At 39.2% G+C, this 16,037-nt stretch overlaps 1 protein-coding gene across 1 annotated transcript in view; it reads right to left on the bottom strand.

Moving 5' to 3' along the window:
* The window catches only part of CDH16 (cadherin 16), a 577,454-nt gene that overhangs the window by 511,446 nt on the left and 49,971 nt on the right, over positions 1–16,037 (bottom strand). Inside the window, exon 5 of the mRNA XM_053719204.1 lies at positions 13,921–14,079. Coding sequence (XP_053575179.1) covers positions 13,921–14,079 — 159 coding nt within the window. The remainder of the gene's footprint in view (positions 1–13,920; positions 14,080–16,037) is intronic.

Below are 16,037 nucleotides of genomic sequence, written 5' to 3' on the forward strand. Positions count from 1 at the left end.
TTATTATAGGGAATACATTTTTTTACATAAGCTTGAGGCAGGAGTGTTATAAAAAAAAACATAACTCCAGCACCAGTACTATTGGGTATTTATTGCCTGCTATATAACATTGTCTAGATCCAGGATCTTTTTATAATTAAATTTTTAAATTTTCACATTTATGGTGCTACCATCTGAATCTCCAAATAGGAAAATATGGGCAGGAACTGCAGATGTGATTTTGAGGAAAAGACTGCTAATGGGTGACTTCATTTAAGGGAACGTGTATCTAGGTGAAAGCAAAGTAGAAGCAAGAGAGTTAAGATTTCTTCCAGGAGTTACTGCTCAGAGGTTTAAAGGGACATTAAACACTAAATACATGCTAGATAGAATGATGCATTCAAAGAAAAGATTAGTCCATGACTAACATGTAGATGTATTTTTTAAAGTTTCATTAGTTGTTTAAAAAGTGACAAAATAAGTGTAACATTTTAGTGTCTATAAAACACTGGGAGCTGCCATGTTGTAACTTGTGTTACCTTCTCTGCTGTGGCCAATTAGAGACAGTTATAAATAGGTCACTAGAGTGTGCATCCAATGGTTGTGCTGGATTTAACAGTGTTCTGCACTTCCATTTCTAACAGGAACTGAAAAGCTCACAATTTCAGAATGGAATTACAGGCAAAGAGGGCAAAATAAATAATGAAAGTATATTGCAGAGTTGTTTTATTATATACAATTTATCATTTTATATTACCAAATCAAAGTGTTTAATGTCCCTTTAAGAATCATATTCTGAAAAATGTTAAGGCAGCAATAAAAGTGAGTTAGATATGATTGTTCATTTAAGAACAAGTTATCTGAATAGTAATGATGTTACTGCTGTTCAGAAAGAGTTTTGGTCACCTAGGGAATCATTTAGAGCATGGGTTCTCAACCAAAGTGACCTCAACGCCTGGTAAATTTTAGTTGGGAACAGGTTGTAAAGTGCGGAGTGTTTACTGATTCAAGGAAATTACCCCCAATACTGGATGTATGTTATAACATTAAGCACCCTGGTGGATGTCCCTCTAACAAAGGTGTATTCATTGTAATGTATAGCAGTATATATGGTATTTCAGATGTGTGGAGCGCAGGCCTATCAGAGTGAGCAGTGGAGTATGTAGGGTTGCGGCCCGGTAGTGGGTCGAGGCCCAGCTACTGAGAAACACGGATTTAGAGCATGTGGCAACAACTATATCATTTTTCTGATACAGGAAAATAGATTACATGCAATACTGTGCAAGGTAAGTGGTGTACTGCTTTCACAAAATCAGGAATATAAAAGCAAAACTGGAACACTGGATCTAAAATGCAGCAAAGCAGGGTAACAAAACAGGGACCAAACAGGCGGGGAAATAGCTAATAAATAGAAAGAGGAGTAGATAGTACATTGTCAAAACAGCTCAGACAAATACAATATAATTCCAAATTGTCAGCAAAAGGTCTCAAAGAAAACCTAGTTAAACCAAGAGACATACAAAGCCAAACATCAAAATAGAAAAACAAAAGCAAAATAGCCCTGAAATACAGTACAGAATAGACATGTGCATTTGTATTCGGACAAATCTGTATTCGTACAAATATTGCCTAATTCCTTCATTCGGCACAGAACTGAATAAACGAATGGCAGCCTGCATGAATAAAAAATAATGAGCTATTTAACCGCTAAAACGCCCCATCGCAAAAACCTGCTACACTAAACCACCACAACCACCATCACAAAATCCTGCTACACTATTTAACTCCTAAATCGCCACAACCTCCAGTGTGTAAACCCGCTACACTAAACCACCACAACCCCATCGTAATAAAACCTGCTACACAATTTAAACCCCTAAACCAACACAACCACATGGCAAAAAAAAAAACTATTCTACTTAACCCCTAAAGTGCAACAACCCCCATCACAATAAACCCCTACACTACTTAACCCCTAAACTGCCACATCCCAATGGCAAAAAACCCTACACTGCCTAACCTTAAACCTACACTATTAACCCCTAAACCATCCCAAACCCTACCACAATAAATCCCTAGACTACTTAACCCCTAAACCACCACAACCCCTATCACAATAAAACCCCTTTACTATTTAATTCCTAAACTGACACAACTACATCACAATAAAATCCATTATACTATTAAACCCTAAACTACCACAACCCCCAACGCAATAAACCCCTCTACTCCATTAACCCCTAACTGCTAAACCCACAAGATCCCTAACCTAAGACCCCCTAAATTAAATTAGCAATAAATAAGCCCCAAAAAATAAATAAAACAACTATACTATAAAGTACCCTAAAAAATAAAGTCACCATTGAGGAGCAGCCGCTGCATGAACAAAAGAAGAGGACCCCTGCAGGTCATGACGGTTAACTGAAACTTGGGGTACTAGTGTTAGATAGGAGTTTTTAGTGTTTATTTTGGGGTACTTTAGTTTTAGTAAAGAGCTTTTTTATTTTAATTTAGGTGCCTTTTTATCATCATTTTTTTTAACTTAGAGGTTCTTAGGTTAGGGGTCTTGGGGCATTAGCAGTTAGGGGGTAATAGAGTAGGGGGTTTATTGCAATGGGGTTATCACAGTTTAGGGGTTAACAGTGTAGGGGCTTGTAGCAGTTTGGGCGTTAAGTAGTGTAGGGATTGTTTTCAATGGTGTTGTGGTGGATAATGGAATAATTAGTTTACATTTTTTTGCAATGGGGGTTGTGGCAGTTAAGGGCTTATGTAGTGTAGGTTACTTCAGCTCAGGCTGATAGAATCTGCCAGACCTCCTTAAAGGCACTGTATACTTAACTCAGTAGACACAGGCCAACTTAATACAAAAAGCACAGTACATACTGTTGCAAAAAAAAACCACAGATATGACAGCGGGTTGTCAAAAAAGCACTATACAGAACAAGAGCTAATGTAGTACCGCTTCATATAAAGTGCAGCAGAGAAGTCTCTGGTAACTACAGACCTGTAAGTTTAACTTTAGTAGTAGGGAAATGCATGGAAACATTTAAAAAAAAAAAAAAAAAAGAATTTTGACTTACATGAAGACTAACAATTTAGAGGATAAAGAACAGTTTTGTTTCAGGTAGTTCATGTCAGACTAATGTATTTGACTTCTCTGACTATTGCCTAGATTAGTAGCGTGCAAAAATATTAGCACTATTGTGTGCTAACACTGTTTAAATTAAATAAATATTGTGTTTATTTTGCACTGATATTACAAGTTGAAAGTAATATATTAGTGCTAGAGCTAATGCCTAGCATGCTAACATCTGGATGTCAAAAATTTATGCTAAATTGTTGAAGTTTACAGCAGATTGTTTGGGTTACTCCGCACCCGAATTATGTCATCACTCTTAGCAGATAGCCATCTTTCAAGTTGGAGGACGGCAAGTACCACGCTGAAGCGGTTGTGCTCTTTATCGGGAGTCCCTGCACCAGAACTGCAGTTTGTGCGGTGGCAAGAAATTGGCAGCTTTGACTGACACTACAAGGGACCGTTGACTAAATACAACATCGGTGAGTGGATGAAACGGTTTATTCTATTTACTGTGTATTTAAATGCATTAAGTGATACACGTGCAGTAGGATATATGAATACATTACTTAATGGATATGAAATGCATTTGCCTATTTACTATGGCGTGAGAAATTATCACTTTGCCTTTACTCAGCAAGCAATTATTTAGTGCTCTCTTATTTCTTGATACGTTTTACATTACAGTGAACTTTAAGTACTCCTAGTACAGATCACTATAAAAATAATAATAAGCCTGCATAGTGACAAGGATCTTCACAGTTAAATATCAGTTACCTCTGACAACTGTCAGAGTTTCTTATATCGGATCAAGTTTGATCTGTGTGCAGATGATACAAATGAAGTTGATGTTGCAGGAAGTTGGGGGGTAGATCAAATGAGAAATGGAATTTAATTACAAACTCAATTACACTTTTTAACTAATTCCTACAAAAGAGGAACAGGACTTGGAAATTATTATTTCAGATAATTAAAATTTGATAAATAATTTAGCATTGTTGCAAGTAAGGCCAGTAGAATGTTTGGTGCAGTTCTGGAGGTCATATCTCCAGAAGGATATAAATACATTGGAATTTGATTAGAAGAGAGCAACTAAAATGGTACATGGTCTAAAAAATAAAACTTACAAAGAGAGGCTCAATGATCTAAATATGTATAGCTTAGAGGAGGGAAGGGAACGAGGTGACATGATAGAAATCCATCAAGTTTATTAAGGGACGTAATAAAGTTGGGGAAGTACATATTTTCTACAGCTGTTTGATGACATTTTCTTCAGCTTTTTCCCTGGGACTGAGAACTAAATGTGTTTAATTTTACATTGTCTAGAAAAAACACTACTGCAAAGGGAAGTTTTAGAATTGCCAATAAAGGGATAGATTATGAGTGGTGCACTAGCGATAAGGGGTTTATCGCGGCTCTTTGTGCACGACGGAAGTAGTGTGACATTACAAGTTAAAAGTAAACGTGTTCGCTTGAGCACAATTTAATTGAATGCGCATTGGGAGCATTGGTTATTATCCCAAAAAATCTTGCTTTAAAAAACATAATTTATGCTTACCTGATAAATTTATTTCTCTTGTAGTGTATCCAGTCCACGGATCATCCATTACTTATGGGATATTAACTCCTCCCCAACAGGAAGTGCAAGAGGATTCACCCAGCAGAGCTGCTATATAGCTCCTCCCCTAACTGCCATTACCAGTCATTCGACCGAAAACATGCAGAGAAAGGAAAACCATAGGGTACAGTGGTGACTGTAGTTTAATGGAAAAATTACCTGCCTTAAAGTGACAGGGCAGGCCGTGGACTGGATACACTACAAGAGAAATAAATTTATCAGGTAAGCATAAATTATGTTTTCTCTTGTTAAGTGTATCCAGTCCACGGATCATCCATTACTTATGGGATACCAATACCAAAGCTAAAGTACACGGATGACGGGAGGGACAGGCAGGCTCTTTATACGGAAGGAACCACTGCCTGAAGAACCTTTCTCCCAAAAACAGCCTCCGAAGAAGCAAAAGTGTCAAATTTGTAAAATTTGGAAAAAGTATGAAGAGAAGACCAAGTTGCAGCCTTGCAAATCTGTTCAACAGAAGCCTCATTCTTAAAGGCCCAAGTGGAAGCCACAGCTCTAGTAGAATGTGCTGTAATTCTTTCAGGAGGCTGCTGTCCAGCAGTCTCATAGGCTAACCGTATTATGCTACGAAGCCAAAAGGAGAGAGAGGTAGCCGAAGCTTTTTGACCTCTCCTTTGACCAGAATAAACGACAAACAGGGAAGACGTTTGTCAAAAATCCTTAGTTGCCTGTAGATAAAATTTCAGGGCACGGACTACATCTAGATTGTGTAGCAGACGTTCCTTTTTCGAAGAAGGATTAGGATACAAAGATGGAACCACAATCTCTTGATTGATATTCCTGTTAGTGACCACCTTAGGTAGGAACCCAGGTTTAGTACGCAGAACTACCTTGTCTGAATGAAAAATCAGATAAGGAGAATCACAATGTAAGGCAGATAACTCAGAGACTCTTCGAGCCGAGGAAATCGCCATTAAAAACAGAACTTTCCAAGATAACAACTTGATATCAATGGAATCAAGGGGTTCAAACGGAACCCCCTGTAAAACATTAAGAACTAAGTTCAAACTCCATGGTGGAGCAACAGTTTTAAACACAGGCTTGATCCTAGCTAAAGCCTGACAAAAAGCTTGAACGTCCGGAACTTCTGACAGACGTTTGTGTAAAAGAATGGACAGAGCTGAAATCTGTCCCTTTAAGGAACTAGCAGATAAACCCTTTTCTAAACCTTCTTGTAGAAAAGACAATATCCTCGGAATCCTAACCTTACTCCATGAGTAACTCTTGGATTCGCACCAATATAAGTATTTGCGCCATATCTTATGGTAAATCTTTCTGGTAACAGGCTTCCTAGCCTGTATTAAAGTATCAATAACTGACTCAGAAAAACCACGTTTTGATAAAATCAAGCGTTCAATTTCCAAGCAGTCAGCTTCAGAGAAATTAGATTTTGATGTTTGAAGGGACCCTGGATCAGAAGGTCCTGTTTCAGAGGTAGCGACCAAGGTGGACAGGATGACATGTCCACTAGATCTGCATACCAAGTCCTGCGTGGCCATGCAGGCGCTATTAGAATCACTAATGCTCTCTCCTGTTTGATTCTGGCAATCAATCGAGGAAGCATCGGGAAGGGTGGAAACACATAAGCCATCCCGAAGGTCCAAGGTGCTGTCAAAGCATCTATCAGAACCGCTCCCGGATCCCTGGATCTGGACCCGTAACGAGGAAGCTTGGCGTTCTGTCGAGACGCCATGAGATCTATTTCTGGTTTGCCCCAACGTCGAAGTATTTGGGCAAAGACCTCCGGATGAAGTTCCCACTCCCCCGGATGAAAAGTCTGACGACTTAAGAAATCCGCCTCCCAGTTCTCCACTCCCGGGATGTGGATTGCTGACAGGTGGCAAGAGTGAGACTCTGCCCAGCGAATTATCTTTGATACTTCCATCATTGCTAGGGAGCTTCTTGTCCCTCCCTGATGGTTGATGTAAGCTACAGTCGTGATGTTGTCCGACTGAAACCTGATGAACCCCCGAGTTGTTAACTGGGGCCAAGCCAGAAGGGCATTGAGAACTGCTCTCAATTCCAGAATGTTTATTAGTAGGAGACTCTCCTCCTGATTCCATTGTCCCTGAGCCTTCAGAGAATTCCAGACAGCGCCCCAACCTAGTAGGCTGGCGTCTGTTGTTACAATTGTCCAGTCCGGCCTGCTGAATGGCATCCCCCTGGACAGATGTGGCCGAGAAAGCCACCATAGAAGAGAATTTCTGGTCTCTTGATCCAGATTCAGAGTAGGGGACAAGTCTGAGTAATCCCCATTCCACTGACTTAGCATGCACAATTGCAGCGGTCTGAGATGTAGACGTGCAAAGGGTACTATGTCCATTGCTGCTACCATTAAGCCGATCACCTCCATGCATTGAGCTACTGACGGGTGTTGAATGGAATGAAGGACACGGCATGCATTTTGAAGCTTTGTTAACCTGTCTTCTGTCAGGTAAATCTTCATTTCTACAGAATCTATAAGAGTCCCCAAGAAGGGAACTCTTGTGAGTGGAAAGAGAGAACTCTTCTTTTCGTTCACCTTCCATCCATGCGACCTTAGAAATGCCAGTACTAACTCTGTATGAGACTTGGCAGTTTGAAAGCTTGAAGCTTGTATCAGAATGTCGTCTAGGTACGGAGCTACCGCAATTCCTTGCGGTCTTAGTACCGCCAGAAGAGCACCCAGAACCTTTGTGAAGATTCTCGGAGCCGTAGCCAATCCGAATGGAAGAGCTACAAACTGGTAATGCCTGTCTAGAAAGGCAAACCTTAGATACCGGTAATGATCTTTGTGAATCGGTATGTGAAGGTAAGCATCCTTTAAATCCACTGTGGTCATGTACTGACCCTTTTGGATCATGGGTAAAATTGTCCGAATAGTTTCCATTTTGAACGATGGAACTCTTAGGAATTTGTTTAGGATCTTAAAATCCAAGATTGGCCTGAAAGTTCCCTCTTTTTTGGGAACCACAAACAGATTTGAGTAAAACCCTTGTCCTTGTTCCGACCGCGGAACCGGATGGATCACTCCCATTAATAAAAGATCTTGTACGCAGCGTAGAAACGCCTCTTTCTTTATTTGGTTTGTTGACAACCTTGACAGATGAAATCTCCCTCTTGGGGGAGAGAATTAGAAGTCTAGAAGGTATCCCTGAGATATGATCTCTAACGCCCAGGGATCCTGGACATCTCTTGCCCAAGCCTGGGCGAAGAGAGAAAGTCTGCCCCCCACTAGATCCGTTCCCGGATCGGGGGCCCTCGATTCATGCTGTCTTAGGGGCAGCAGCAGGTTTCCTGGCCTGCTTGCCCTTGTTCCAGGACTGGTTAGGTCTCCAGCCTTGTCTGTAGCGAGCAACAGCTCCTTCCTGTTTTGGTGCAGAGGAAGTTGATGCTGCTCCTGCTTTGAAATTACGAAAGGAACGAAAATTAGACTGTCTAGCCTTAGGTTTGGCTCTGTCTTGAGGCAGGGCATGGCCTTTACCTCCTGTAATGTCAGCGATAATTTCTTTCAACCCGGGCCCGAATAAGGTCTGCCCTTTGAAAGGTATATTAAGCAATTTAGATTTAGAAGTAACGTCAGCTGACCAGGATTTTAGCCACAGTGCTCTGCGTGCCTGAATGGCGAATCCGGAATTCTTAGCCGTAAGTTTAGTTAAATGTACTACGGCATCTGAAATAAATGAGTTAGCTAACTTAAGGGCTTTAAGCTTGTGTGTAATCTCATCTAATGGAGCTGATTCAAGTGTCTCTTCCAGAGACTCAAACCAAAATGCTGCTGCAGCCGTGACAGGCGCAATGCATGCAAGAGGTTGCAATATAAAACCTTGTTGAACAAACATTTTCTTAAGGTAACCCTCTAACTTTTTATCCATTGGATCTGAAAAGGCACAGCTATCCTCCACCGGGATAGTGGTACGCTTAGCTAAAGTAGAAACTGCTCCCTCCACCTTAGGGACCGTTTGCCATAAGTCCCGTGTGGTGGCGTCTATTGGAAACATCTTTCTAAATATCGGAGGGGGTGAGAACGGCACACCGGGTCTATCCCACTCCTTAGTAACAATTTCAGTAAGTCTCTTAGGTATAGGAAAAACGTCAGTACTCGCCGGTACCGCAAAATATTTATCCAACCTACACATTTTCTCTGGTATTGCAACTGTGTTACAATCATTCAGAGCCGCTAACACCTCCCCTAGTAATACACGGAGGTTTTCCAGCTTAAATTTAAAATTTGAAATATCTGAATCCAGTTTGTTTGGATCAGAACCGTCACCCGCAGAATGAAGCTCTCCGTCCTCATGTTCTGCAAATTGTGACGCAGTGTCTGACATGGCCCTAATATTATCAGCGCACTCTGTTCTCACCCCAGAGTGATCACGCTTACCTCTTAGTTCTGGTAATTTAGCCAAAACTTCAGTCATAACAGTAGCCATATCCTGTAATGTGATTTGTAATGGCCGCCCAGATGTACTCGGCGCTACAATATCACGCACCTCCAGAGCGGGAGATGCAGGTACTGACACATGAGGCGAGTTAGTCGGCATAACTCTCCCCTCGTTGTTTGGTGAAATATGTTCAATTTGTACAGATTGACTTTTATTTAAAGTAGCATCAATACAGTTAGTACATAAATTTCTATTGGGCTCCACTTTGGCTTTAGCACATATAGCACAGATATCTTCCTCTGAATCAGACATGTTTAACACACTAGCAAATAAACTAGCAACTTGGAAATACTTTTCAAGTAATTTACTATAATATGAAAACGTACTGTGCCTATAAGAAGCACAGAAAAAGTTATGACAGTTGAAAATTAATAAACTGAAAAGTTATAGCATCAAATCTTTGTAAAAAACACAATTTTAGCAAAGGATTGCTCCCATTAGCAAAGGATAACTAACCCTGATAGCAGAAAAAAAATAAATAAATACAGAAATAAACGTTTTTTTATCACAGTCAACTACAATCTCACAGCTCTGCTGTGAGTGATTACCTCCCTCAAAACAAGTTTTGAAGACCCCTGAGTTCTGTAGAGATGAACCGGATCATGCAGGGAAGACAATAAACTTCTGACTGAATTTTTTGATGCGTAGCAAAAGCACCAAAAAAGGCCCCTCCCCCTCACACATAACAGTGAGAGAGATCAGTAAACTGTCATAAATTAAATAAAACGACTGCCAAGTGGAAAAAAATAGTGCCCAAAACATTTTTTCACCCAGTACCTCAGAAAATTAAACGATTTTACATGCCAGCAAAAAACGTTTAACATTAATAAATTGAGTGTTATTAAAAAGCCTGTTGCTAGTCCCTGCAAATTAGGCTAAAGTTTTATGCATACAGTATAATTCCAGTGAAGTGCCATTCCCCAGAATACTGAAGTGTAAAATATACATACATGACAGCCTGATACCAGTTGCTGCTACTGCATTTAAGGCTGAGTTTACATTATATCGGTATGGCAGAATTTTCTCATCAATTCCATTGTCAGAAAATAATAAGCTGCTACATACCTCTTTGCAGATTAATCTGCCCGCTGTCCCCTGATCTGAAGTTTACCTCTCCTCAGATGGCCGAGAAACAGCAATATGATCTTAACTACTCCGGCTAAAATCATAGAAAAACTCAGGTAGATTCTTCTTCAAATTCTACCAGAGAAGGAATAACACACTCCGGTGCTATTATAAAATAACAAACTTTTGATTGAAGGTATGAAACTAAGTATAATCACCACAGTCCTCTCACACAGCCTATCTATTCGTTGGGTGCAAGAGAATGACTGGTAATGGCAGTTAGGGGAGGAGCTATATAGCAGCTCTGCTGGGTGAATCCTCTTGCACTTCCTGTTGGGGAGGAGTTAATATCCCATAAGTAATGGATGATCCGTGGACTGGATACACTTAACAAGAGAAATGTATATTTAACATGTCTAAGTATGTATATGTACCGTATATGTATGCATTTATATATATATATATATATATATATATATATATATATATATACTGTATATGTATATATTTGTGTACATATGTATTTATGTATTTATATGTCTATACATGTATTTACAGGCAAATATATATATACAAACATACATACTGTATATATATATATATATATATACAGTATACACACACACACACACATAAAAACATATGTATACATATACTATATATATATATATATATATATATATATATATATATATATATATATATATATATATATATATAGTGCATTGGAGCCCTTTGCAGTCAAGCTGAAAACAAAAAAATCATTTTTATGCTATATTTATATTTATTAAAAAATGTTTAACTGTGTTTGTACTGTAAATATTTTACATTTAAATGTTCTTCACATAGGTGAGTATGCTCTAAGTATTTTTAAATATATATATATATATATATATATATATATATATATATATATATATATACAGGGAGTGCAGAATTATTAGGCAAGTTGTATTTTTGAGGATTAATTTTATTATTGAACAACAACCATGTTCTCAAGGAACCCAAAAAACTCATTAATATCAAAGCTGAATAGTTTTGGAAGTAGTTTTTAGTTTGTTTTTAGTTATAGCTATTTTAGGGGGATATCTGTGTGTGCAGGTGACTATTACTGTGCATAATTATTAGGCAACTTAACAAAAAACAAATATATACCCATTTCAATTATATATTTTTACCAGTGAAACCAATATAACATCTCAACATTCACAAATATACATTTCTGACATTCAAAAACAAAACAAAAACAAATCAGTGACCAATATAGCCACCTTTCTTTGCAAGGACACTCAAAAGCCTACCATCCATGGATTCTGTCAGTGTTTTGATCTGTTCACCATCAACATTGCGTGCAGCAGCAACCACAGCCTCCCAGACACTGTTCATAAAGGTGTACTGTTTTCCCTCCTTGTAAATCTCACATTTGATGATGGACCACAGGTTCTCAATGGGGTTCAGATCAGGTGAACAAGGAGGCCATGACATTAGATTTTCTTCTTTTATACCCTTTCTTGCCAGCCACGCTGTGGAGTACTTGGACGCGTGTGATGGAGCATTGTCCTGCATGAAAATCATGTTTTTCTTGAAGGATGCAGACTTCTTCCTGTACCACTGCTTGAAGAAGGTGTCTTCCAGAAACTGGCAGTAGGACTGGGAGTTGAGCTTGACTCCATCCTCAACCCGAAAAGGCCCCACAAGCTCATCTTTGATGATACCAGCCCAAACCAGTACTCCACCTCCACCTTGCTGGCGTCTGAGTCGGACTGGAGCTCTCTGCCCTTCACCAATCTAGCCACGGGCCCATCCATCTGGCCCATCAAGACTCACTCTCATTTCATCAGTCCATAAAACCTTAGAAAAATCAGTCTTGAGATATTTCTTGGCCCAGTCTTGACGTTTCAGCTTGTGTGTCTTGTTCAGTGGTGGTCGTCTTTCAGCCTTTCTTACCTTGGCCATGTCTCTGAGTATTGCACACCTTGTGCTTTTGTGCACTCCAGTGATGTTGCAGCTCTGAAATATGGCCAAACTGGTGGCAAGTGGCATCTTGGCAGCTGCACGCTTGACTTTTCTCAGTTCATGGGCAGTTATTTTGCGCCTTGGTTTTTCCACACGCTTCTTGCGACCCTGTTGACTATTTTGAATGAAACGCTTGATTGTTCGATGATCACACTTCAGAAGCTTTGCTGCATCCATCTGCAAGATATCTCATTATTTTTGACTTTTCTGAGCCTGTCAAGTCCTTCTTTTGACCCATTTTGCCAAAGGAAAGGAAGTTGCCTAATAATTATGCACACCTGATATAGGGTGTTGATGTCATTAGACCACACCCCTTCTCATTACAGAGATGCACATCACCTAATATGCTTAATTGGTAGTAGGCTTTCGAGCCTATACAGCTTTGAGTAAGACAACATGCATAAAGAGGATGATGTGGTCAAAATACTCATTTGCCTAATAATTCTGCACTCCCTGTATATATATCTGTGTATATCTATAACTATATGTAATCATCTATATGTGTGTGTGTGTATACTGTATATATATATATATATATATATATATATATATGAAATATTTATTTATGAATAAATAGAACATATTCTTCTATATGAAGAACATTTGAAAGTGAAAATATTCATATTTCTTGTCGGGTTAATGCGCTTTTGGTTAAACGCGATCAGGTTTCTACATGAGTATGGTGTTTTTTTCCACTTTCTGCGCTCCATTGAAGTTTATGGGGGAATACGTTAATGCAGTTGTGATAATCCAATATCTACTTTCTGCATGCATTGCGTTAGCAGTTGTGAAAAAACTTTTTACTTTCAATTTGTAATACACGCTACCAGATGCGCGTAAAATGCTTACTTCTAGCTCAGTTGACGCATGAGCGGGAGTGATAAATAGCGCTCCATTCATAATCTAGCCAAAAGTTGCAAGAGAAAAAAAGCAGGTAAATCACATTATATTAGAGAGGTATTTTAACCCCTTCGCTACTGGGAATTTCGGATAACTTGCCCAAAATGCAGGTGAATTTTTAGCATTTTTGCTATCACTCCATTTAAAGAGAAATAAGACAGCCACCTTTGGTACTGGCAGCTATCTGGCAGTACGTAATTTATATATATACATATATATATATATATATATATAAACATTTTTATACGTAATTTGTATATATATATATATATATATATATATATAAACATTTTTACATATTTTTTTTAGTTTTTCTGTAGTGTAGTGGTCCCTCCCTACCAGTGATCATTACATAGGGCACCCCCACACCCCCATTCCACCCATTTTCTGTAGTGCAGCACACATCCCTCCCTCTCCTTTCAATTTTTTTTTCTGCACTGGAGGGTCCATTCCCACTCCCTCCCTCACCCTTCACCACTGGGTTGATCACCTAGATCCCCCTTTCCCTCCAACACCTTCCACCGGCACTAGCAGATAATCGCTACAGATGGTGACACGCACATTGTCTCTGTCTGTAATAACCTAACATCTGTCTTCATATAGTAATGGAGCTTGCTCCATTGCCAAATGAAGACAGATGCCTTCAGCTCAGGAACAGCAGCTCTCTGAACTTCCTGAAGCTGCGAGATAGATCTACGTTACACGGTACGATGGACTTTGTACCGCATGACAAAGATCTACGTCATATTGACTTAATGGTTAAGGATGTATTAAACATTTAGAAAAACATGAAAACTCAATCAAAAACTGTTTATATTTACCCATCTCTGTTAATGAAACAGCCCCTGTCCTTGCATCTATCTGAAACATATTTTCATATGATTCAGCAGGATTAGACAACATGATCTTGTAGCGTAAATCTGCATTCGGAGTGGACGGATCATCCAGGTCTGTGGCTTTTATATGCATAAATGCAACTCCTGAAAATCAGATAAAATAAAAGCACCATAAGACTCCAGTGACTTGGGGACTATCAATGTCTGACAACCTAAGAGCCCCGTTTAATTTTCTCTCTTGCTGCTGAGAGCCCCTTTCTGTAGGTAATATTTGGTGCTGTTATAAAACATACATAAAGAAGAGTTACAATCGAAGTAATCAAATAAAGGCCTTGCTACAGTGGTCTATAATCTTTGTCAAAAGCTAAATGTAAAGGGCAGTAGGTAGTAAAAATACAAATATACATCCTCTACTACTAACTTTTCTTGCACCATTATTTATAATTATTTTAGCTATATTTTGTCTCTTCCTATTTTAAATTAAATTTAAATGTTCATGATTCAGACCATGTAATTTTAACCACTTTACTACCAAGCCATTTCCACACCCCTGTGCTAAGCAGATTTTGAGCTTATTTGCTGTTTAAATTTAAACACTACTGAAAGTCAGTGACCTACAAAAAATTATATATATTTTTTTTCAGCAGATTCAGATTTAATTGTTATATGCATCTGTAGCTGCTAAGGGAGCTGAGATCAAGGGGTTTGAATAAGTTACCCCATCCAGCTCCTTTGCAGCTATAGGGACTCCACCACTTTATGACATCACCACATTTTTATAGCGATGCCACCGGCACTCCCACTGAAACTTTGGGAGTGCCACCCACTAGGTAGCCAACATAGTGGTCTTATATTTACTGTATTTAAATCTGTGATCCTTCTTAATGATGACCATGGATGATCATAAACACTAAGGGCCGATTCATCAGGCTCCGAATGAAGCTTGATGCTGCTGTTTCCGCGCAAGCCTTCTTAAGACCGCTGCTCCTTACCTTGTCCTCCTGCTCTGAGGCTGCGGACATCAATCTGCCCGATCACACACGATCGGGTTGATTGACACATGAATCTGCAGGGGGCGTCATTACACAAGCAGTATGCTATTAGCATTTATCAATGTGCGGCAGACATGATCGCTACAGCGGATCATGTCCGTTCGCACAATGATAAATCTACCCCACAGACTGCAATGTGCATGATGACAACATCAAACCATTAAAAAAAAATCCAATTTATTTACATTATCAAATTATGCAGTCTTTTAATATACTCACTTTTTGAGGCACCAGCGAGGTGCAAGATATATGACTCTTTGATTCCTTGACAGCTGTCACATGATACAGGAGCAGGTATATGGAAGGAAAGTTTTCAGAAAAAATCTACTGCTCATATAAAATATAGAGTAAGGGCTATTGCATTGTCTTATTATGCATTTGTTGATTGTGCAATTTTACTGTATTTACTAGTCCTTTAATATTTCACTGCGGTTCTTAGATTTCAGGTTGCTGCAGTTTCTTATAAAAAGTCTGAAACCAAACCATCAATATCAAGGGACCAGTGATGGTACTAAACAAGAAGATAGTTAATGTCTACCACATTTAAAGGTATTCTAAAGTCAAAATTAAACTTTCCTGATTCAGATAGAGCATGCAATTTTTAATTTTTAACTTTCAAATTTACTTCCATTATCATTGCCATGTTTTCTTTTTATATACTCCAATTGTACCAGCTCCTGTGTATATGCACAAAAGTCTGTAATTGTCAGATGATGCAATTCTACTATATTTAACTCTTTGGATGCTCATGACGGCCCGTGGTCATGATGCACATCTACTCCCCAGTGTGGAAGACAACCATGTGTCGTCATCATGGGGGGGGGGGTCACCCTTCAAATCTGGATCCTAGGGAGCCCCTCCACTGGAGAGAGAAAAAAGAGACTACAGTCTCCTTGCCCATCATTGTCTCTTTCTGGTAGTCATTGTGACATTATCACTGGCACATGTGGTGATATCACAAGAGGGCGGTACTCCCTTTTAATATAGGGAGTTATGGATACTAAGTCAATGTGCTGGGAGAAGGCTTTCCAAGACTGTATCACAGGCCCA

Source organism: Bombina bombina, chromosome 1 (genome assembly GCF_027579735.1).
Source record: "Bombina bombina isolate aBomBom1 chromosome 1, aBomBom1.pri, whole genome shotgun sequence".
Lineage (NCBI taxonomy): Eukaryota > Metazoa > Chordata > Amphibia > Anura > Bombinatoridae > Bombina > Bombina bombina.